General features: G+C 39.1%; 1 protein-coding gene across 3 annotated transcripts in view; it reads right to left on the bottom strand.

The window, feature by feature from the left end:
• Positions 1-5,319, bottom strand: part of LOC107596349 (protein diaphanous homolog 1-like) — a 144,904-nt gene extending 139,585 nt beyond the window's left edge. For all 3 annotated transcript variants that reach the window (XM_016287071.1, XM_016287072.1, XM_016287073.1), the window contains exon 1: positions 4,777-5,319. In XM_016287071.1, coding sequence (XP_016142557.1) covers positions 4,777-4,878 — 102 coding nt within the window. In that variant the 5' untranslated portion in view covers positions 4,879-5,319. The remainder of the gene's footprint in view (positions 1-4,776) is intronic.
• Between the last annotated feature and the right edge of the window lie 20,929 nt (positions 5,320-26,248).

The raw sequence follows: 26,248 nt of genomic DNA, 5'->3' as shown, positions 1-26,248 counted from the left end.
ATCAGTGTTAGCACCTCTGCAAGCAGCAGAAGTGAATGTTGTGAGCATCGGTCTGTCCTGAGAGGCCAAACTCAGCTACACCTGCCCGAGACACTGACCTAAGGGACACAAAACCCGCAAGAGACTCATATCGCATTAGTGAGGTGTTTATACACAAACCTACTGCTCAGCGAGTCGATATTCCTCAGTGGAACGTTCTGGAACAAACCATGAACACCGTCAAGATGAGCAGCATTACAGCTGTCAGGAAACATCCGTCAATGAAAAGAAAAACTGGAAGCATTAGTGCATGATATCATTTACATATATATATATAAAATTATACCCTTTAGCCTTACAATATTATATAAATTATGTATGCATTAGCTCTTGCATATTTTACTTTGCAAAAAGGTGACATTTTTAATTAGAGCCTTTACCAAACAGCTGTTGTAGCCAAACATGCTCAAAATATCAAGACAAACAATTTTGAATATTGTATTATTTTGAATTAATTTAATTTGTATTTTTTCTGTTTTAATTTTAATTAAAGTTTTTGTATTTTTTTAGCGTTTTTGTCATTTGTATTACCATTTATTTTTAAGTGTCCAAATAGTTTTAATTACCTTTTAGTTTACTTCAAAATGAGGAATTCTGCCTTGGCAAAAGCTGAAATAAAATATTTTATTTTTAAGTCATTTTTATGGTTTCAGTTTTACTTAACGATAAAACCCCTGACAAAATGGAAGAATCATAGTTAATCTAAATGCATCAAAGTATTAATAAACTATAACATTTACTTTCTAAAACATTTTAAAATATTTAAAAATGTCAGAGCGATACTGCAAACAGAGTGATGCTGCAAATAAATAGCTGAATCAGTGTTTTTAATCCAATTCACTGAAATTGACAGTTTCACAAGAATGAATCAACCTTCCATGCCATAAACTACTGGCATTGTTGATACTGAGATTTTAATTAAAGACACTTAAAGATAGTGGTGGGTGATATGGCAAAAATATCATATCACGGTTATTTTTCAGGAAAATCGTGATTCACGATATCACGATTCTTTGTCACGTTGGTTTTATTACTTTGCCAGCTGTCTGAGCAGTACAGCCAAACTAATTTCCCTATTTTAAAAACAGAGCCTTACAAAGTAACAAAATATAAAAGAAAAGAGAAAAGAATGGCAGACATTTTGGCCAAAGCAGGTGAAGATAAAAAAAAATCTGTCATTATGTTATCTTTGCTATCAAAAATAAGAACAAAGATACACGTTACAAATACACATAATATACAAATAAAACTAGCATTGCTTTATTTTTCAGGAACAGTTGGTGTATTTAGCAGTAGCATTCAAGAAATTGAATAAACATAAATAAAACACTATATATACACTTCACTGTATAAATTATACATTGATTCTAATTAAAGCAGCTGTATTAAAAGCTCTTCAGTCAAGAGCAGTGAGTGATTTTTCTTTGTTTTATTAACATTAAAGGCATAGTTCACCCAAAAATGAACATTCTGTCATGATTAACTCTAAAACTGTTTTAATCCTGAATGAGTTTCTTTCAGGTGTTGAATATAAAAGTTATTTTGAAGAATGTGGGTAACCAAACAGTTGCTTGTCTCCAGTGACATCCATGGTATTTTTTCCCTACTATCAAAGTCAATGGGGAGTGGGGACCAGCAACTGTTTGATTACCCAGATTCTTCAAAATATATTCTTTTACGTTTAGCACAAGAAAGAAATTAATACAGGTTTGGCACAACATGAAAGTGAGTAAATAAAGACAGATTTTTCATTTTTGGGTGAACTATCCTTTGACAAGAGGCAGCATGTTTAGTACAATTAATCTGCTGTCGCTTTAAGATCTGCACGCATCTAATATAAATGCATGCATCCGTTTTTTTCTCAACTGTTTACTTTTACTTTAGACATAACCAACTGTGTTTATATGTAAACCTTGAGTGTTTTTGACAGTATTAGCGCAATCAGACACGAAAGATAACTTAGGCTACATTCACACTAGTGCATTTTCATTTTAAAACGCATAACTTTTGCTATGGTTACACCTGTCGTTTACACTACTCCGGCGTTTTTGACCCTTGAAAACAGAGATTTTCGAAACCGCCGCGGACCCTGTTTTAGTTTGAAAACGCCTGGGGTTTCGTTTCAGTATAAATGGACCAAAATGGAGACTTTTGAAAACGATGGCGTGGCTGCCAACATTCGCTCTGCATATCCTTGACGACCGTGTAAACAATATCCATCATTCTCATTGTTGTACCTGCATGAATGGTCATGTGACATGCGTTTTCGGTTGTGCAGCGTGGACGGAGAACGTTTCTGAAAAGCAGTGAAAACGCAAGTGTAGACGAGGATTGTTTTCACTTTAAAACACCGTTTTAAAACAAAAACGCACTAGTGTAAACAGGGCCTTAGTCCAGGAATCAGGCACTGTTTGACAGGCTTTTTAGTGTGCGCGCGCTTCAGGTGTATGCGTTCAGAAAAGGCGCATGTCAGAACAGCACGCGAATTAAATGTTTAACCGGCAAGGCTTTAAAGCACATGCAAATAATGTACTTTTGTAATTGTGAATAAGTGCAGTGTCCCATGGGTCTAACTCTACCACTAAGTTAACATTTGGCGTTGTACAGTATATTGAGACGGAGGCGCCAGAAAGGCAACTGATAGAATGTGTGCTGTAGCACGATACTATGATATTTCTGCAGAAGCAAATCAAGGACTGGTCGTGAAAGTGGGCTCTTTTGGCAAAAGTGCATTAAAATCATCACAATACTCTAAGTACTCAAGGGTGGTAAGCTTTTTAAATGTTTTTAATTAAGTCTCTTCTGCTCACCAAAGCTGAATTTATTTGTCCAAAAATACAGTAAAAACAGAAATATTGTGAAATACTATTACAATTTAAAATAGGGCTGTTTAATTAATCGCATGCGATTGTCATGCGCATCTCGTCAGTAAAGTCGATTAATTGCACAGCCCTAATTTAAAATAACTTTTCTATTTGAATTGATTTTAAAATGTAATTTATTCCTGTGATGCAAAGCTGAATTTTTTTTCCAAATAAATAATGTCTGGATAATCAACTTGATAAAAGTCAGCAATGATTTCACAGCAAAAAGACACGTGAAGCACGAGCAGAAGATGGACGTTTGTACAATTAAACTAAAAGCCTTTTACTTGCTAAAAAACGTCTAAACTATCAATCAGACAACAGAAGGCATGTAGTAGATTGAGTGCAACAGGTTTAACAACAAAGTTTTGATCATGGTGATCATTTAGAGGCCTTTGAAATTGGAGTATAAAATACAATACAGTAGAGTGGACTTTACAGTTTGAATGTAAAATGGTATGGCGCTTTGGTGGTAATTAAAGAAGAGCTCTGCTTCTACCAGACAGAAACCCACGTGTTCACACAGAGTGATGGTTTACAGTTTCCTCGCATCAGTGTCAAGAGTTTCACTATAACACACCTGGTGTGTCTGGGACTCTATGGAAACACAGTGATGTATATGTTCATATATTCCAACATAATGATGGAATATCAGTTTCCCATCAGAACGTAGGCTTGTTTGGAGTAGCATGGTACCATCTTATATATTCTGCATAAAATATCCCACTACATCTGCCAAAATGTGCAGTATGCAATCATGACGTACTGCATGAGATACTGTATCATACCATACAAATCGCTCAACTTGACCATACATTTCCATGTGACGAAACAGCTGATAAAAACCTCACAATAATCCACAAGCAATCCACACCACTCCAGTCCAGTCCATCAACTAACATCTTTTGAAGCCAAAAGCTGTGTTTGTAAGAAATAAATCCAGTGTTTTTTTTTTTTGCATTTAAATGGCGCTTGATCTGTGCATATTTCTCTACTGATTCAGACAAGGCGACTTTTGCACTGTGTTATTATGGACTCGTATTTTGGTCAGAAGCAACACTTTAAAATCAAAATGCCTTAATGATGGATTTGTTTCTTACAAACATGCAGCTTTTGGTTTCACACGATGTTAATTGATGGACTGGAATCATATTAATTACTTGTAGATTATTGCGACGTTTTTATCAGCTGTTTGGACTCTCATTCTGACGGCATTCATTCACTGCAGAGGATCCATTGGTGAGCAAGTGATGTAATGCTACATTTCTCCAAATCTGTTCCCATGAAGAAACAAATTCATCTACATCTTGGATGGCCTGAGGGTGAGCAAATTGTCTTTTCTTTTTCTTTTTTTTTGGATGAACTATTTGTTTAATTAAAAAGTTGATTAAAAAGAACAATCTTACCACAATGAACAACTTATGGTTGCTTACTCATACTATTTGCAAAAAAAAAAGTATGCATCTCGACTACACATATGTGGATTCGAGGGAACGAATTGGAGGTTCAGACACTATACAGTGTGCAGTATGCACACACACAGCCCAGCTGAAGAGACCTTGGTGGGCGTGGCTTGAGTGTTGTGGCGTAACTGATGTTGAATGTTTAAGGTCCCTTCCTGATATGTGTAACCCTTTGAAGGAACAGTGATGCTTCAAAACACACTTCACACTCGACTTCCTCAATCAGAGAAGTCTTAGCGCGTCGCGAGCGAGCTGCGAAACTGACCAGAGCTTCATGGTTGCATGTAGGAAATGTGAATTTAAACGTCTTCGAGTTTAATAAACATCCAGGTTCAAGCATAAACATATTTACCAACACCCTGGTGCTTCACTGAAGTACTGACAGCACAATGAGAACATCAAGCACTTACAAACTTCTTCTTTCCGTCTCCTTCGTCGTAGTTCTTCTTGCTTTTCTTCTCCTTGTCTTTCCCACTTTTGGGAGCACCAGCAGATGCTGAGTTTGGATCCATTTTTGTGCTGTAAAATCACTTATATTCCTCAGATGTGGATCCTCACACGCCCGCTGAGGGCGTCTTTACCCGCGGCCTGGTGGTGCTGCTGCGCCGCCGGCCTGTGTTCGTCCTCCGGCACAAAGGAAAAGGAGGGAAGTTTGAACCCTGAGGCCCGGTTTCACGGACGTGTGCTGGTTTCGGACCTTTCGAGACTCGATACGCGCCCGCGCTGATCTCCGCGCACAAGTTTCTGCGCGAATTTGTCTCGATGGCGAATAAACAAACGTCGCGTTAAGTCTCTAAACCTATCGATCTACGCTGTCAATCTATAGAGCTGTCATGAATTCCTTTGATCACTGATTTAAAGTCCTGACGCTTCATGGTAAAGTCATCAGATCGTCTGAACAGCCATGAGGACACCAGCTGAAGTTTTCCGCTTTCTCTCTTTCTCTCTTCCTGTGTGTGTGTGTGTGTGTGTGTGTTGGGCAGGTCAGATGGGCGGAGCCAACATGCGCGGAGACACACACCTGAGTATATCACACACAGGTAGACAAGTACTGACCCCTGCTGACCCCTCACGTGTCAGTCATCTAAAATATGAATTCAGATTGGCTATAACAACGTTAAAGATTGTCATACATTGTGATACACACAGCCATCCTCATAATGGAATATGCAGATCTTAAAACTGGCTTGCCAATAAGGTTTTCACATCTTTATAAATAGTACAACGTTGATTTAAAGTTTATAAGATTATTATTATTAAGTAGGCTAATGAATGCTTTTAATCAGCAATATTTTGATAAGAAATTAAGACATTTAGCCTATGTTACAAAAGATTTATATTTCCATCAAATGCTATTCTTTTGAACTTTCTATTCATCAAAGAATCCTGAAAAAAATATGAATGTTTTAACACTGATAATCAGAAATGAGAATGTTAGAATGATTTCTGAAGGATCGGGTGACACTGAAGACTGGAGTAATGATGCTGAACATTCAGTTTTGATCACAGGAATAAATTACATTTTAAAATATATTTACATAGAAAACAGAAATTAATTAATTAAAAACATTGTTTTTTCTGTTTATTTTTCTTTCTCCTGTCATATGCAGCAATGTCATTTTCTACCACATGTTCTAATCTTTAAAAAAAAAAAGGAAACTATATTTCTTTCTTGCTAACCTTTATTTTATTTCTAAGAGAAGCGCGCCACCTGCTGGTAAGACTGCGTGTTGGTGTGCATCACAGCACATTCATGTGGTTTAAAAAACAGAGAAAACTTAATTTAGACTTGCCTTCTTGTTTCTTATTTGTCCCATTAACAGGTAAAGCAGAACGGATCCTGATGAATTCAGGCTGGTTGAGGCACATTAAGAGCAGTTTCATTTTGCTCATCTTTCCAATATCATTAACTTTAATGCCAGACTTCAGGAACGCCGGAGAAACGCTGCTTACAGTTGACTAACTTAGTGTTCTTCAGTGGTGTGTGTAATTAACAGGCCTCGAACGGTTGAGTGTGTGTCATACAGAGACAAAAAAGAAAAGAAAAGCTCTTTGCAGAAAGTCTGTGCATCCATTTCTCTCTTAAAGGGAATGCACAATATGTCAATGTGATCTTCTGGATTTTTTTTTTTTTGATTCTGTCTCAGTTGAGGTGTACCTACGATGAAAATTACAGATCTCTCCATTCTTTGTAAGTGGGAAAACTTGAAAAATCAGCAGTGTATCAAATACTTATTTGCCCCACTGTATATGATTTGTAATGTTAGAACATATAAATGCAGCCTTTGTGAGCAGAAGAGACTTCAAAACTTTTGAACAGTAGTGTATGTTGTAAGGTAATAATCAGTTGAACTTATATTTAATTGCATATATTTTTATATATATATATATATATAAACATAAAAATATTGATTTAATTTACCAAAATTATTTAAAAAATGGGGGGGGGGGGGGTTTAAAAAACTTTTTGTTTTTTGATTCATGGTAAATATGAACAAACCTTTAAATCTACTGAATGCTTGTTTAATTCAAATCTGTAACCTCATTAATGGTATCCTGTAACCCATTCTTAATTTATGTTCATTTTATGTTTATTGCTAGAAAAAAAACTGCAACTATAAACCAGGTAGCAGGGTTAAAATTGCATATCAAATAAATAACACAGCTAATATGATATTTAGTGTGAGCTGCTGCAGAGAATGAACATTTTCTGAAAGTTAAGCGCTTCCTCTCAGCTGCCCTTTAAAAACCCTTTCTAAGAGTTACAGACCCTTTTCCTTTATAGTTGAAAGTTCCCTTCAAGTCTTCTGGGGACATTTTCAGCAAAGTTGTCCTCAAAAGTGTTGCTAGGTCAGAAACTCTCTCTCTCTCTCTCTCTCTCACACACACACACACACACCGCCTCAAACCGATCAAAATCTGTGGTTATTTGAGGACTGTATCTTATTATACCTCAAAACAGTTGGATATTTCAGTCATGGCCATTGGTTTCTCTCAGTCTCTGTGAGCTGCTCGGAAAGGCTCTTGAGGAAAGAGACACATCCATTTGTCTTGGTTTCATATTATAGGCCTCTGTGTCTCTTTCTTATTGAGTCGCACCTGATTCTCGGTGTCTGTCATCGCGGCTTTGGCACATCGGATGCGGATTAAGACAGATATCAGATTGATTTATATCTCCACTGGCGTCGGCGTCTTATGTAACTTCGGGAGAATAAAATAACTGTCAGACAAACATCGATAGATGATTCGGGCTCAGCTGTGCGGAAGCCAGACTAACTACTGCTGGACTCATTTAGCTGTTGCTTTCATACAAAGTGTCTCACAGGAAACAATAATGACATTTCAGAGGGTTTGAACCTTAAACCTTTAGCTCAGATCTTTAAAGTTCAGCACCAAATCTTTAAATTCAGCACCAAAATTCATAAACCCTGTCATCATTTACTCATCCAAATGACTGACTTACTTCAAAGGAAACATGCTCAAACCACTTATTGTTAACTTTGCAAGACTATTGAAAATCTTAGTTAATATACAATAAAATAAATAAAGCTGGACTTAAATAAAAAGAAGAAATATTAAAAAACTAATAAAAATGACAAAAGTACATAAATTACTAAAACGTAAACTAAAATTAAAAATCTAAAATCTAAAAATAAAACCTATTCAAACGATGAATAAATACTATAATTAAATAATAATAACAACAATAAATAATGTAATAAAAAATGACAACAAAAATATAACTAAAATTACAGTAAAAACTGAAAATCTAAAAATAAAGGCTTATTGAAACTATTAATAAATACTTTATTTAAAACTTTACTTAAATTTAAAGATAAAAAAGACAGAAAAATGACAACAAAATTATTATTATAACTTAAATTTAATGTTTATAATGTTATAAATTAAATGCTATAATAGTATATAAATACTACTAAAATAATGAAGATTAGAAATATTGCCTTGGCAACTAACTAAAAAAATATGCTGAGGGATGATCTTATAGAACAGCATGAGCACGTTTGCTTCTTCTCATCACAACCTCATCCTATCAACCGGAATAAAATGTCAGTTCATTTTCCAGACACAGACACTCATGAATGTGAGATTTAATCATGGTTTAACATCATACAAGAAAATAATCTCTTACATAACGCACACGACTTGTGATAAACCGTAGATGGACATAAAAGGCCGTGCAGAAGTGGAAAACAGTCATTATATACAGACAGATCGATCACACAGGTGACTTCGGCTTCAATCCGCCACTGATTCTGTTATCCAAACCGGTCTGCATCCATTGTGGGGCTCGAATGGGTCATTTGTAGGAGCTGCGGGCCTCTCGCAGTGAGCGGTCGTAAGGCATGGAGGCGAAGAAAGAGTTCCTCAGCTGACAGTTGATGAAGAACACAATGAGGAGGACCAGCAGGAAGAGCAACAGGCACATCACCACATATGTGGCCAGGTCTGGTTTGTCGGGCTCGCCCTCTCGTAAGGTGCTCACACGGCCCGTAGGCTTCAGGAGGACCGACACGCTCACGGGCCCGTGAGACAGCGGCGCTGGCGTGTGCGTGTTGTTCATCAGGTCGAAGTCTCGTGCTGCCACCGTGGAATTCAACAGCATCTGCCTCAGCATGATGAATCTAGACTGAAACAGATACTTTTGGTATAATTTGGTATACTTTGCTATATTGCAGCTGTTCCATACTGGTTAGTTTCCTCTAACAGTCATAACTTTGACTTTTGACTATTAACATTAAGTCATGTGTAAGTGAGTACACTGGTCCACTTAAACTGGTATACATATACATAAATACGTAGTGTGTACCTGGTATTCCCAACGGTATGGGGTCCAAATGTGCGTGTGCATTTTTATATGGGTGATGTTCGACTGGACCGATTCTGATCGTAATGTCCCAGTCCAGCCCAGTCTTTGTCTGCACAGTCGACTTTCATAAAAATAAACCTAACAGGCTTTAAACTGGAATGAAAGCTTTGACAACTAACCCCGTTCTCCTCTACATGTAACTTGATGAATGTAAATACAAGATTGCACGCATGAGTTCTGCAATTAAAACATTGGAATTCTCTAAAGCTACATACACTCTCAGAAAAAAAAGGTACAAAAGCTGTCACTGGGTCAGTAGGACTCTTTAGGTACCTTTTGAAATGGTACCGCCCCAGAGACAGCTTTTGTACTTTTTTTTCTGAGAGTGTAAGATGCGCGCTCTGTTGCGCGTTATTTAAGAGGTTTCAGGGTTTCGCTTACCGTCTGTACGCCGCGGACAGCAGGGCGAGAAGGACGCGGCGCGTCGTTGCGTTCGCATTCCACGAACACTCAAAGACCACCACACCTCAGACAAGAGCTCTGATCATCAGCACTGCATCCACAAGTGACTCAATCAGTCTATCCATGTCCCACTGTGTGCTTTTCCATAGATGCATGCGCTAGCGGAGAGAGAAGACCTCTCCAATCACACCGACGAATCCAAATGTCTCTAAATAAACGCGCAGTGAAGGTCAATAACAGCGCAAGACGGGTCTCAGTATCCTCGCACACACAGAATCACTCCTTTCCGACAGGTTTCCATGCTTTGGACCTGCGCCCGTCTAATCAACATCCCGTCGCATGCAGGGAAAGTGGCTCTCCACATGCGTATCCGTCATCCACGACCCCCTGTCACTGGGGTCGAGCGATCCGGTTCGGCTGGAGAGGAAGAGTATTTACGAACAAATAAAAGAAACATAGAAACGAAAGATACACGAGCGATTCTCTGTGCGCAATGGAGATGGAGACGCGCGAATGTCTTTCACTCCTCAGATAGAGTCTTCAGTTTGAGACCAAGTGAGTGGAAGAGTTTCAGGAGGGTGCGGAATGTCTCAGAGAGGTTTTACCGGGAGAGAGAGAGAGAAACATGCAGCCTATCAGGTGAACCAGCCATTTAAAGAGACCGTTTGAGCTGCTGATGTCATGGCGTGTTTAGTTATGACCCGATAAATATAAAAATATATATAACCAGAATTATATTAGCGTACAAACCAACACACATGTTCCGTCTATTATAAGTGCGTGCGCATCTGTCATCGGCTCCATCTGCCGCTAAATGCGCCCGAGTTCTCTAAAATTGGTGGATTCTGAGTGGCTGTCAATGTTTTCAACGTTCATCAGCTGGAAAAAAAAAATCGTGAAACTGATTCCAACGATATAGTTATCGAATATCGTTATCGTTATAGCTTTGATGTGGATTCCATATTGTCAGAATTAAAACGATAAAACTGTATAATTATTGTCCTTGGTGAGAACATTAATTCAACAAGATGTAACGTAAAACCCATAACTTTTATGTACATAACTTATAAGAAAAACTAAGAAGAAACATTGATTCATATGAAAAACCATCGAATATGACCTGTCACACAGGGAATTTTGGGAATGTCAATTCAGGGTTTTTCTTGTTCTTTTTCTCTTTCTATACATTCAGAGGCGTCATGCACATTCAAGATTTTTGAGCCAAGTGGATTTTGAATGCAGCTTCCAAAAGACAAAAAATAGCCGATTAATATCTAAATAAATTAAATAAAATCACACCGGCGTGATTAGAACGTTCAGTGCGTTATATCATCAGCTGCTAAATTCAAATCTGCGTTCGTTCAGCTGGCTGGCGCTGAGCCAGATACAGACGCGTTTTACATATGATGCTGTTGAGCTTATGAATGCAATGACCAATCAGAGGGGTTCAGATGAGGCATCGCTAAATTGCAGGTGCTTTCTTCACTCGCTCGCTGAATACCTCTTTCTGGCGAATTCTCTCGTCAGAAACAGCAAAGTGTAAATGTGTGTACGAATCTGTAAGATATTAATTTCATAGTGTAAACTACGGTGGACGAGAAGTGCAAAACAAATCACAATTCTGAAAACAAAATAAATTACAAACGCAAATGCAAGTCTAAAAAACAAAATAATTCAGAAAACACAACAACAATTCAGAAAACGTTATAACAAGTCAGAAAACACAATGACAAATCAGACAAACCTGAAGAGGTAGGTATAGTGTGAGACAGCGCCATTGGTTTGGGATTACTCACAGCTGACTGGACTCTGTCAATCAACGTATACAGGAAGAACGAACTGAAGAACAGCAGAGTCGTGGTAGAAAGTTCGGAGATGGTATTAAAGTATCTCAGGTTATATGTATTGTATGAATTGCCCTTACTATGGAATAAAAAATACGGGGTGTATATTTACATTTAGTTAAAAGTGGCTGTGAAACATCAGCTCCAGTGGTGCAGATTGATAAGTTTGTGTCATTGACTTTTTGACACGATCGAACGGGGTTCGATCCCTTCTTTTTCCTCCCTTTTCAAATCTCGTATTAGCAATGGATTCTATTTACACTAAGTGAAAATAGCAGCATTTATCTGCACTTCAGTATTGTAGTACATTATAAAACAGTATGCAATAATAACGTATTGAGTGTAAATTATAATTTTAATTATTAAATGGATGCCACCTTATTGGTACAATAAAGCCCTCCCTACACCTACCCTAACCCTACCCAATATTTTATTTTCAACTTCTTGATTATTTCCTTAATTTTTATTGAAAATAAATGCCTTGACAATGTGATACGAGATCTGAAAAGGGAGAAAAAAAAAGTTTGGCAAAAGGTGGGATCGAACCCAGGTTGATCGCGTCAAAAAGTCAACATGCACTTATCCTTCTGCGCCACTGATTGTGATTTGTTTTGCACTTCTCGTTCACCGTAGTGAACAGCTTCAGTGATTTTAATGGGAGTTTTTGAGAGTGCTTGAACTAGACTGTCAGTGAAAATGTTATTTGATAAAGTAAATGTTCTTTGCTCTCTTTCTGTACAATGAAAGTGTTATGATTAGTAGCCTAACTTGCTATGTTTTTATTCACATTAACTTTCTATGTTAAATTCACATTAAATATAAAGTCAGTCGTATTAAAAATATGTTATGGCATGACACCCATATTTGTTAATTAAGTAAACAGGTTTTTATGCGTAGTTAACAGATTACATTATTAGGTTACTTTGACCATCACCCACTATAGATCAACATAATCTATAAAGGTGAGTATCAAGCAATTTCATGATTTAGTTAATGCGTTTGGGGATGTTTCGAATAAACAGGAAAAAATAAATAAAACATAAGCGCTGTTGTGGCTGCTGTGTGATCAATCTTCTGTGGAAATCAAGCTCATCACCTGAGTCAGTGTCCAGAATTCCAACAGTTCAATGTAGATGCTAAGAGAAAATGGATCCCCGATAATGGTCGTTGTTGGAGATGTGGTCGGACACATCGTTCATCTAATGCCGGGTTCAGACTACACAATATTTTTGTCTGTCACGATAGTCACTGTGTCAGATTACACGATTTTGACTCCTAAAATCTTGTCGTGTAGTGGACAAGAAACATGTCAGACTACACGTTGCTTCCCGACCATTCATCGCGTGCCATCTTTAACGATGCGCGTGATGTCATCGAGAAGGCGGAACTAGCGACTGACTTCCGAAAACAAAAGTGTAAACGTTGCTGAAGCGCTTCTGCTATAGTTCGCCAGCATTTTTCTTTCTTTGTTCTGTCGTGGTAGTCCCTCGATGACACATCATACAGGCAGGAGTACTGTTGCCACAGCTCCACGAACCTTTCCTCCATCTCATAATTCCACCTAGCAGCACCATCATCTCTCTTTCATTTCGCCATGTTTGAAACCTGTGTATGAAAGAACTTCTGTGCTGCTATTGGTCAACGTCACCAATGTGACAGAACTCGTCGTGGACGACGGGAAAAAAATGAAACATGCTAGTCTTTCTGTCGTGAAGCATCGCAGACGCGGAATCGGTTGTCGTCCACTATGACACACTACACGAGCTGAAACGATGGAATCTTGCGTCGCGACACCCATTGTCGTTTACGAATCCCCACGACGCCCTACGTCAAGCAAATCATGGCAAAATCGGGCTAAGCTTCCTGACAGCCTGATAGATGAAGCTGTCCTTCAGTCTTCTGGTCCTGGCCTGGAGACTCCGCAGTCTCCTCCCTGATGGCAGCAGACTGAAGAAGCTGTGTGTCGGGTGGGTGGGATCACCTGCAATGCAGAGGGCTTTGCGGGTGAGACAGGCGTTGTTGTTGGTGTATTTTTGGGAACACACTCTTTAAGTCTGCGTGTTTGAAATCCCCAGCCAAGATGAGAAAAGCATCAGGGTGGGCTATCTGCTGCTCACTGATGTGCTGGTACAGTTCATTTAGTGCCTCGCTCCTGTTGCTGTTGTTGTTGTTGGAGCTGGGAGGGATGTACACAGCAACGAGCAGTATGGCTGTATATTCCCTCGGTAGATAGAATGGCCGGCACTTAATAATCATAAACTCCACCAGGGGTGAGCAGTGTTTGCAGACCACAACAGCATCGCGGCACCACGCGTCATTGATGTAAACACAAAGCCCTCCGCCGCGGGTCTTACCTCCCTCGATGCGAGCTCTGTCCGCTCAATAGCATGTCAGCTGATCGAGATGAATAACGCAGTCCGGAACGCTGTTGTTGAGCCATGTTTCCGTGAACACAAAAACACAACAGTCTCTTACAGTCCTCTGAGTTGAGCGTAGTAGTTGGATGTAGTCCAGTTTATTGTCCAAAGAGCGTGCGTTAGCCAGTACGATGGTGGGGATAGCTTGCTTGTGTGGGTTAGCCGCTAGCCTAGCCCAGATACCTCCACGCTTGCCCCTCTTCTGCTTCCTCTCACGCCACTTGTGGCGCCTCCACTGTGGGCGAGATGCAGTGGTGGGGGTCGGTGATGGTGTGGGCCTCCGGAGCAGACCGAGATCCTGCAGCTCTTCGGTGTGCATAGAGTTTAACTCTAAAAATGTGGTTCTGCCGACATCGAGCAGAAACTCACAACTGTATGTGCGCTTAGAGACAGATAGACGTGACGAATACGTACAAAAACACTGCGACTCACAAGACAAAAAATATGAAAACACCTTTCTGTCAGGAGAGAGAGAAGCCGCAGCGTGTGAACGCGCCGCCATCTTATTGATCATGAACTGAGTACTGGATCCACTGTTTTAATGGACACACCATCCTGGTAGCACGTTCCTGAACCAACACACACACACAGGTGTAAAACTTGTGTGTGTGTGTGTATATAATTGGTGGCTGACTAAATACTTTTATATATATATATATATATATATATATATATATACACACACATACATACACACACACGTGAAATAAACAGACATTATCACTCATCATTGATGAATTTAACAAGCGCAAACACCATATGTTTCTCAGAAAATGTAAAAATCATTTTTTTCCATTAAAACTTGATGAGACAATGGAGTCTTGTTGCTAAATATGACATCCTTTACTTTCTCCTCAATACTCCTACTAAATAAACCTGGCATACTGTACATAATGTGCAATCTCTGAAATAATCAGTTCCTTTAATTAACCTAATTGACTTATTCATACAAGTTACCAAATTAGCACTGCTGTGTGATGTTCAACTATACAAACCTCTCAATGAAGACATCAGCTTCTTGAAGTGCAAGCATTGTTTTGTTCACACATCGTTTGTTGAAGACTGTTAAGCTCCTTAATATGAATGTGTTTTTAAAGCCTGAGGACACACCCTCCTTGTGGTAATCACTACTGAAGAACATCATAATCACAGCTCAGAGATTAAACAGCTCATCAATATTCATCAGCACCTGTCTCGAATTAGCGTTGCACACATGAGGTTAAACAGAGCAATTGGGACAATGTCACATTGGTTGTGTGACCCCGTTAAAGTGAACAGACTGGCCACATGGACACGACCATAAAATAGCATTTACAATCATGGACAAACGTTTTGGCAGTGACAAATTGTGTTTTGCAAAGTTTGCTGCTTCAGTATTTTTCCACATTTCTATGGTATACTGAATAGCAAAGATAAGCATACAAGTTTTAAATGCTTGTATTGGCAAAAAATATATAATTAGTAAATATTTACGGTTTTGACCGTTGTTCTTCATAACCTCTGCAGTTTTTTTATTCATGGCAGTGTCTTTGGACAGATTTATGAGAGAGCCCACTCCCTTGGTTGAAAAGCAACCCCACACATGGATAGTCTCAGGATGCTTCACTGTTGGCACATCACAGGACTCATGGTAGTGTTCATCTTTTCTTCTCAGAACAATCAATTTTCCAGATGTCCCAAACAGTCAGAAGGGAGCTTCAGAGAAAATAGCTTTGCACCAGTCTTCTGCTGTCCAATCCTTGTACTTCCTGCAGAATTTCAGTCTGTCTTTGATGCTTTTCTTGGACAGAAGTAGCTTTTTTGCTGCCCTTCTTGACACCAGGCCGTTGTACAAAAGTCTTGGCCTCACTGTGCGTGCAGATGCTCTCACGCCAACCTGCTGCCATTCCTGAGCAAGCTCTGCACTGCTGGTGACAGGATTCCATAGCTGACTCCTCAGGAGGAGACGATCCTGGAGCTTGCTGGACACTCTGGGACGTCCTGAAGACTTCTTCACTGCAGTCGAACCTCTCTCCTTGTTCAAGTTCTTGATGATCCGGTAAATGGTTATTTCAGGTGCAATATTCTTTGTATTAACCTGACTAGTCCTCATGCACACTTTCACATGTGCTGCTGATATCATTAGTCAATTAATGTTAGCTGGTCGTTTTGTGTCAGGATCAAAAAACAGTGAAATTTAGTTTTGTTTTTTTGTTTGTGTTTTAGCAATTATTTAAAATGCACCTGATCACTCTACTCAATCTAGAAACAATGTGAATGAACACCACAACGGCTTAAGCAGCAAACTTTGCAAAACACAAAATTGATGTCACTGCCAAAACTTTTGGCCATGACTGTAGACTCAAAAGTGTTTATGCAGCAGTAAAGAGCCATTCACATCAAGGACAGTAACTACGATAACGTTTTAATAACTGTTCTTCTATGAGAATGAGAAGCAGCCTACACACCACAGCTATAAAAATAACAATGCAAAGGAACAATTTTTAGAGAAAATAGAAACCTTGACAGCCAATCAGAATCCACCTGACTTTAAAGCGTGTGAGCATTTAAAGCAGGGATGGGCAACTTCGGTCCTGGAGGACCACTGCCCTGCAGAGTTTAGCCAAAGCCATTAGAATGCCTTCTAATGGCTTTGGCTAAACTCTGCAGGGCAGTGCAACCTTTTTTGGCTAAAGCCTGCAACCTTTAGCCAAAAAAGTGTAACGGATAATGCTAACGCTCCTGCTTTGGCAGTACGTGGGAAAGGAGACCAGAGGCCTTTATTTTTTTTTTGAATGGATGTCAATGGAGGAGAGGCTTCACAAACTTTATTATTTTGGGACAAACATTTTGTCCAGGTTGCGAAATAGACGCTCATCTGGCAGAGACGCACTCTTCATATCCAAAGCGCGCACAGCCAGCGCGTCTGATGTTATAGAAATCTGTGGTCACTTGTGGACTCCAATTGGTCAGATTACATGTCTTTCAACTCGGCGGCCATTTCAGAGCCGTGAAATTTGACACCTCAAATTTAAATGAGTGATCAAAGGAAAATAAATAGGATGAGTTTAGCATTTCCTTAAATATTTTCCATTTGTCCACCAATTTATTTTATTTATTTGCCTACTTTAATCACATGTTTAAATATTTATATATGTATTTAAACAAGAATTTGTGTATTTATACACACATTTATTTACTTACTTGCATATTTACTTTAATTGTAACTCTAGCGAATCTTACAGCATGGAAACACACAAAAGCAAAACAGTGAATGAACATCAACTGAAACCAAAGACACAACTTAAATAGGAAACACAAACGAGACTAATAGAACAAACACAGCTGAACTGAATCTCTTAATTAAGGTTACCATAGCAACTAAGGGGCGGAGGGAAAAGAACAAAGGAAAACAGGACCTAAAGAAAATCAAAACAGAGTCCAAAACAAACGGAAACTTGACACACAGAACAGTTCAATTCTTTATAATATAATATATAATTAAGCAGTTATAGTGAGAGTTTTTATTAGGTTTTGCAACCATCAAAATTAATGTTTATTTATTGCTCATGAATTCCCCTTTAGAAGTCAATTATTTATTAGGCTCATAATATTATTATTTACCTTTAAAAAATGGAAACATTTGGGAAAAAGCTGTCATGTGACTGTCACACCTTCAGCCTGAAAACATGCCAGTCTGCATTAGATGACCAGGTTAATGTGCTCTGGGAAGACTTTGTTGCCTCGTGTAAGCATCTACGAACACTTTGCCGAAAGTGCAAAAAACTCCCTGCCACAGTTCAGCATAAATATCCTCCGGTGGTATTTGCATCCGCTGGAAGGGAAGAACGTAGCTGTAATTGTGGCAGGCTAAGGAGATTATAATTGATTTGCAACTGACACTTTTCCTCTGAAGGGCCCATTTGCCACCGGGAAACTTCCTTCCTCCCCCACCACAACACTGACCCATTTTTCTGTTCTTGTGCTGTCCAATTCAATCTACCTCTAATCCACTCGCTGACAAACTAAGTCGCTCGCCTTTATTAAATTCCACCTGGAGGGCCATTATGATTGTAGAGATAGAGTGGACATGTACGGGAAGCAAGTATGGAAGAGAAAATAAAAGTAAGGGAGTATTTTTAGACCACCAAACAACATCTCTTTGTTCACCCTCATTAGTATCTGGCCTGGCAACAGAATTTTGCACATATATGTTTAGAAAATATACTATTCCTCCCCTAGGTTCTCTCAACCATGTGAAACCACACTTGAGGACAACAGCAGAACGGGCTCCATTACAAGAGGCGACGCGCAATCTTCCTCCTACGTTCCCGCTGATGACAGGAGCGCGTTCTCGGCAGGGGAGACACTGGGTAATGCGAGATAAGCCTTCCCGCCACGGGCCTGCTGACACATTGGACGGCAGCCACATGAGCCTCGCTAACGAAGATCCGCGATTCATCATGTCAAGCTCTGGGTCTTTTCGAGGTTATGTGAACTTAGCATCCCACTGCCGTTTGTGACTGGGTCACCACGTGAGGTTATGAGCACAGTGTGAGTTTGCGAAAGGCGCTTATGACAGAAATGCACATGAGGTGAAGCGGGGAATGCCTGGAAACAAATATTTATGTAGAGTTGGCCATGGAATTAGTTAAGCACCTAAAATAGATCCCGTCATGCAGATTATATTTACTGCATTTAACAGACATACTTGCTTACAGTGGCTTATGAAAAATACTTTAGCACCAACTGATGGCTAGCATTCAATTTAGGAAGTTATAGCATGATGATTTGTTTTGACTGCTTTACTGGTTTACATACAGTATATTTGTGAAAAAGATGTAGAATAAGAGCCTTCAAATAATCTTTAAATTGAAGTATTAAAGTAGTTTGAGAAGTGTGGTGATTAGATTTATGGTTTTCACTTGCTAGACAAAAAAAATAAAAAATCTTATAGGCTGTGTCTGAAGGCTGAAAAATGCTGCCTCTTGTAGGCGGCATACGGAGGTAGGAAGGCAACAAGCCACATCTGAATCCAATGATAACATTTGTGTCTACTAAGACACCTTCTTATGAGAGATTTTTTAAAGGCAGCATAGGTGTTTGCATCGCTGCCAACCCAACTAGCAAAAATATGTTCTAAGAATGTTCTAAGAAAACATTACATTTTATTGTTTTGCAAACATTATGGGAACTTTGCTTTTGAAACCAGTAGTTAAAGCTGCAGTCCATAGGTTTTGCCTCTTTGTCACCATCTCTGTTTGAAAACTTGCAATTGCAGTTATTTGCGCAATTATCTTCCTTGCGTGGGTTGTGCGTCGGCACAACTAATGTTTTGAGGTGAATGTGTGGCAGTCAGTCACCGCACCAGTGTGGATATTCACTGTACTTCGCAATCACAGATTCTAGCCTACGTCTTGGAATATATGACCCAAATAAGCATTTTCACCAGATATTGTCATCTGAACAAGTAACAAGTCTGCCACTTTTGTTCTGACCAACTGAGGAAAAAAGCATTACAATAAATCATGCTACCAATGGTGATTAAATCTAACAATCAATTAGCTCATATCAAATCAAACCGTGCAAATTATTATTATTGTTATACTTTTTTCTCAAATTGTTAATGTTAACAACATCAGCATTGCGTGACTATGTGTATAGTGTGTATTAGCGTGTAGATTTCAATTTCTGTACAGTCTAATCTCTAATTGTCATACCATTTGAATTTCCTATAAAGAAATTATTTTAACCCAAAAGGCAAATTATTCTTCCTTCGAACTGGTTCTCTTTAAAATACAAATCTTGTGTACTTATGCTTTCTGTGATCAGATGCACATTTACAACTGGAATATAATTTAATTTCAGTCACATGTGTTTCATAAACACAATCCTTATTTCTGTACAGTCTAATCTCTAATTGTCATACCATTTGAATTTCCTATAAAGAAATTATTTTAACCCAGAAGGCAAATTATTCTTCCTTCGAACTGGTTCTCTTTAAAATACAAATCTTGTGTAATCCCACTTATGCTTTCTGTGATCAGATGCACATTTACAACTGGAATATAATTTAATTTCAGTTGCATGTGTTTCATAAACACAATCCTTTCTGGATTACAATCTGCCATCAAAATGATAAATTTAATTATTCTGGCTGCTGTGAGAAAAGGCTATAAATGATCCGCCACCTGTAGCATCCTCATATGCGATACAACCTACTAGCCGGGACAACTTCTTTATGTTTACAGATGTGACGTAATTAGGCAGTGGCATGCTCGAATTGTCCCGCGAATTCCTTCCAGTATCACTCAAATTAAAAAACATTATTATAAGCTAACCGATGTGAATCAGGCTAAAGTAAGGCGATAGTTTTGAACACTGTCTGGTTATGTACTTGCTCAAATATTGATTTCAGATCGTTTTTAACCAAAAAAAGTTATGGACTGCAGCTTTAAAAAAAAAAGTTGTCCAACTAAGGGTACATTTACACAACAACAATATACTAAAAATGGAAAAGTTTTTCCTTTGTGTTTTTTACAAGTTTCTTGAACAGACAACAACATTGTCAAAGGATTCCCATTCACATGGATCCGTGAAAACTACTAATAATGCTGTACTATTCTTGCCAGGCCAGCAGTTGGCGATGTCACTTTGTAAAGAATCACCACGTGCCTACACACATACACGTTATATTTCCTGCAACAGCAGCCGCGGCCATTTGTAAATTTAATGGGACTGGCTTCCGGTCTCATCCGCTTCCAGCTATTTGCTGCTTGATATTGCAAACTGGTGTCTTACCATATTATTTGTGGCATCGCTGTGAAGAGCCTTTTGAAGCACCTTTATTTTTAAGAGCGTACATGTTACAGCGCGAGCTGGTGGAGAGCAATACTTACAGCTTTCATCAGCTTGCTTTCTGATTGGAAATAGTTTCGTTCCACATGACAATCTACAGAGTGTGTGTGCGCATTTGTCCTTGGGGTTCCACCCACACAAAAGGTTTTCTATGGTAAATATTCAACATGTAGGATATTTACGATTTGAGATCGGTGCGGCCCCGATGTTTAGCTGAGCAGATTCAATCACTCTTAACACAGCCCACACCACAGGAAAATCTGATAAGATAATCGGTAGAACCATCAAGACACATTACCTAGGATTGTCCGAAGGGGAGAATTCAGCCTTTAATCGGCCCGGTTATCTTGTAGTGTGTGCTCAGCTTTAGTTATTACTCAAACTTGCTCTGTTGTACATTATTAGCCCGTGATCAGAAGTCTATCTGAAATCATTTTCAGGAGGCATCTTTGTGTGCCTGCAAAGTCATTGCCTGATAAAGCAGCAAGGAAACAAGTCAGCTGCCTAAGCTTCAAACACAACCATAGACTCGCATTTAAGGAGGGACCTGAGCCATATAAGCAACCACCTGGCAATGCACTAAAAATCACTCAGACATGCATTTTCTTCATAAAATATTAAAATGTAGTTTAGAATACGTGTCTTTTTCTGTGTAAATTATGCAAAAATTGTCTCGTACGGTCTGACACAGGCATGATTTTATGGCTGCAACACACTGATCTCAGCCAGGTATAAAATCGTCAGGGAATAAAGAATGTGATCGCTGTGGACCAGCGCTGGCAGAGAGCAGGACTTCATTTATATAACTCTGTTAAATAAACAGACACAATCCAGCCAGGGTATAGAATATCTCTCTCTCTCCCCCCATTTACAATACAGCTCAACATCGACCGCCCACTTTTACAGCAGCCTTGCTTCTGGAAGTATTTTTCGCATTCATTTTCTCTATAGGGATTTCAGAAAATGATTCATTATAGAGTTATGAGCCAAGAACTGTTCCGACCAGCTCTCAGATGAATCACAACATTTGATCCGAAACGTATGTGACAATCTGAAACTACTCATCCTATAAAGCAGTCTGAATGATGCAATCAAAACAACAACATCGATACAATATGAAACTATTGAATTTTAATTTAATTCAAAGAATTTAAATAAAAAATGTGATGGAGTTGAAAAGTTTGGGTCAGTAAGATTTTTTTATATATTTTTTAAAGAAATTAAAACTTTTCAGTAAGGATTCATTAAATTGATCAAAAGTGACAGTTAAGACATTTATAATGTAAAAAATGCTGTTCTTTTGAACTTTCTATTCATCAAAGAATCCTGGAAAATTAAAATGTATCATGTTTTCCACAAAAGTTTGAAACTGTTTTAAACTGATAATAATCAGAAATGTTTCTTGAGCAGCAAATCAGCATATTAGAATGATTTCTGAAGGATCATGTGGCACTGAAGACAGGAGTAACGATGCTGAAAATTCAGCTTTGATCACAGGAATAAATTGTAAAATGTATTGAAATAGAAAACATCTATTTGAAATTGCAATATTTCATAATATTACTGTTTTACCCTATTTTTAAACAAACAAATGCAACCTTGGTGAGCAGAAGGAGACACAACATTTCAAAAACATTACAAAATCAAAACCCAAACTTTTGAACAGTAGTGTATATTAGAAATATGAGTAGTTTGAGCATGCATTGTGTCAAACTCAATTATGTTTTTTTTGTTTGCAATGCTCCATGGGAACTTCTCTGATTGGTGGATCTCTCTTTAGGATTATGGGTGAGGTAGATCTTCAAATTCTGATTTTTGCTGCTAAAACTGGACTGTTGTTGTCTATTAAAGCTTGAGTTTAATTTTATAAACAGTTATTAATGCTAGAGTGCATCCTGCATGAATCGATTTTACATATTCAAACACAGTGTGATTCAGACGAGGTTGTAAGTTCTTCACAAATCACCTGTCAAACTCTCTCCATTTCACCTGGACTCTTTAACAGCCTCTTCTGAGATGTCTCCATCCTCTTCTTCACATCTGTCTCAGATTCATCTCATCTCACGCCTGTCATCCTGTATGGCCAGAACGCCTCGTGATGATTTCCATAAGAATGTCAGATCTCGCTTGGCATGCGTGTTTACATGCGACACAGAGCCACACGCGCGTTAGCTGCTGTTATCATCTGATGTCTGGAATGTCTGGAAATAACCCACAATTCAACATTATATAAACAGTAGAAAATCCCACCGGCAGACTCAACAAACACACATGCACAGTAATAGATTGGAGTGAGAGGAGGATTTGGAGATGACAGATTTCATTAGCAGAAGTGGCAGGTCGAGACTCTCGCAAGTCTGTCGACATGTGCCGGACACCAAATCCCTGATGGAGAGAAAAAGAGAGAACATATGCACATGCACACAACAGAGTGTGTGCTTGCTCTCTGAGCGCACACATACAGTATGTTGTATAGTGTGTATTTGTGTGAGCAGCTTCAACCATAATTTTCTTATGTGTACAAGTTGCTATGTGGCTATATGGTGTTCTGAGTAGTTTTTGCATGGTGCATACTGTTTTTTAATATGCCACTGTGTGGTTGCTAAGGTGTTCTGGGTGCTTAGTAGCAAGCTGCCAGGATGTTGTGTTTTACGATATCACTGTCTGGTTGCTAAAGTGCTCTGGGTGGTGTTTTTTTTACAGTTTTATATGAAGAGAGTCCCCCCTCACATCTCTGTGATCTTATGATCTTTAGATTATGGCTTGGGTCCCTCCAGTAAATCTGCAGGATTTTTTCTCCTGTTTAATTTTCCACCAGGTAAACACACTGAAGTTAGGCATTTGTTGAGACACTAATAGTAATGCTTACCTTAGAAAAAACACTAATAATCCAATTCAAAACTCACTCCATATCTAATGCTTTCGGTTAAAATTAGAGCTAGTGTGGTTAGTTAGTTCGCAGGCCCTAGTTGTTTGTTCCAGCGCGGGAGTGTGTGTGTGTGTGTGTGTGTTCATGTGCGCGGATTTGAGCGCTGCATCTCGTAATAACCCATGAGTCGGATGACAGGTGAGAGCAGACAGAAGCACCACGCCTACGTTCTGCTGTTTGTCCTGCACTGTGACAGTACGGATTCCGCGTGTTCTGCTTTCACTCTCGAGTCAGTACGACTGCAGTGTCACCTCAGATGGCACGACAGCGGATTGTTCACGGACACACAACAGTGACAAGAGCGTTCTCCAAATCACAAGGGTGTTGTATATATGGTACCAGAGCTTTAGAGCTTTTGAGGATAAACATGTGGCTAGATGTGTTAAAGTTTGTGAGGTGCATCACATCTCAAAGGGAAATTAATTAAGAGTGAATTGTGCCTGCTGAGAGTAATGTTTATTTGCACACGTCTTCATGTTCCGCATGTGGTTATAGGGTCTCTACTCTCTAGCCTGGCCAAAAACCATTTCGGCTGATCTATTAAGAGGGTTTTAGGCCACTCTAGCAACCAGGTAAAGCCAGCAAAGACCAGCAAACCACTTTTCAAATTTGATCGAAAGACATACAATTGCTGACCCGGCAATTTCAATGACCTGCCCGAGGCCAGCATGAAAGATGCTCAGGACAGTTGACTGGTCACTGCTGTGCGTCATCACGAAAGCTTATAATTTTCACGTGTTTTTAAGGAATTTTAAAGCATTCAAGCACAAGAAGACGCGAAGGAACATAACAGAGTGCTCGAACACCGAATTGAGTAGTTCTACGCATCTTCTTGCTCTTGAACGAACAAATACACCTGACCAATTTAAACATTCAAGCACAAAAAGATGCAAAAGAGCTTGACTCAGCACCCGCGAGTTTTGCGCCTTATTGCGCTTGAACTTAAAATTATGTTGAAATACTCGTCTTGGCGAATATCCTCGAAAAACTGTTGGCTATGTCTTAAGTGAACGTAAACGGTTGAGAGAAATCGGATGTGTATCATTATACTGGATCCATGCCGTGGGAGAGAAAAAAAAGAGAGAAAATCACTCACTGCTCTTGACTGAATTATTTTTGTAGTTTTAACAAGAATTAATCTATATTTAATTTATACAGTGATGATGATGCAATATTTTAAATTTGATTATTCAGTTCTGTAACTGAACGCCTACAGACTTGAAAAAACTTAAATCATTGTTTAATTTGTATCTTTGTTCTACTTATTTATTTGTGCTATTTACATGATTTCAAACAGGGCCCACAGGAACAACCTGCACCGGGGGCCCACAAACCCCAGCTACGGCCCTGCGCTCAATCGTGTAGTGTATGAATTAAAAAAGGTTATTTTGTAATTCAGCATCGGAGTCTGGCCCTTTCCCTCCGCTACGTAATTAAAGTTGCGACAGGTGAGTTATGAAGTGTCCACAACATTCCACACTTGCAGTCTTTCCACTTGACCCGCGTATGATGAGACATATCCTCGCTCACGAGGGCTTGTATTGCGCACACAGGTGATGTGATGCGCGCGCGAGTGTTTAAAAAGCTTGCAGGCTCCCGTTTCCTTGCGCGCGGATCCGTTATCCCCTCACAGAAGCAATTTACCGTGCTCGTAAATATAATTTGCCGGCATAGTCATTCCACTGATTTTCAATGGGGTTTAAATCTGGGCTCTGACTAGACCATGCAAGGACCAGATTTGACTATTTTGCCTCATCTATTTTTCCTTCTATCCTGAGAAGTGCTCCAGTCCCTGCTGCAGAGAAACTCCCCCATAACAGAACATTACCACCTCCATGCTTTACTGTAGGAGTGCTGTTATTTGGATGCTGAGCTGTATTGGATTTCCGCCAGACATATCGTTTGCTGTTGAGGCCAAATAATTCAATTTTAGTTTCATCTGACTCAGAATCTTCAAGGTATGTTTTGGCAAAGCTCAATCTGACTGCATGTGGCCTTTCTTGAGGAGTGGCTTTTTTCTTGCAACTCTCCCATACAAGAGAATTTGTGATATTGTCACATGCACACAATGACCACTCTTTGTCATAAATTCCTGCAACTGCTTCAGAGTTGCTGTAGGCATCTTGGTCTCTTCTCTGACCAGATTCCTCGTGACTCTTTCATCTGGAGCAACGTCCTGATCCAGGGAGGGTCTGTGTCGTACCAAATACCTTCCACTTTTTAATAATGGACTTCACTGTGCTTCTAGGCATTGATAAAGCCTTTTAATTTATTTTTTGTATCTATCTCCTAACTTGTGCCTGTCCACAACTATATCCTGGAGATCTTCTGACAGTGCCTTGCCACATACTTGATTGTTTGGTTCAGTTGCACTACCAAGGACTGAAATGCTCCAGGAAAGCTCTTTTCATGCTGAGTAAATCAAAATGACCACAGCTGATCACAGTTGAAAGTCAAATGGCTTTGTGTGCTATTGAGAAGGCGATTAGCTACACCTGATTGAGTTTACGAGTCATTTTTAGGAGGGGGTGATCCTTTTTTCCAACTTAGGAGGGAGTGATCCTT

This window comes from Sinocyclocheilus grahami, unplaced genomic scaffold, assembly GCF_001515645.1.
Source record: "Sinocyclocheilus grahami isolate Dianchi unplaced genomic scaffold, SAMN03320097.WGS_v1.1 scaffold218.1, whole genome shotgun sequence".
Classification (NCBI taxonomy): Eukaryota; Metazoa; Chordata; class Actinopteri; order Cypriniformes; family Cyprinidae; genus Sinocyclocheilus; species Sinocyclocheilus grahami.
The sequence above is the reverse complement of the archived record's forward strand: the minus strand, read 5'-3'. Positions and strand labels throughout refer to the sequence as shown.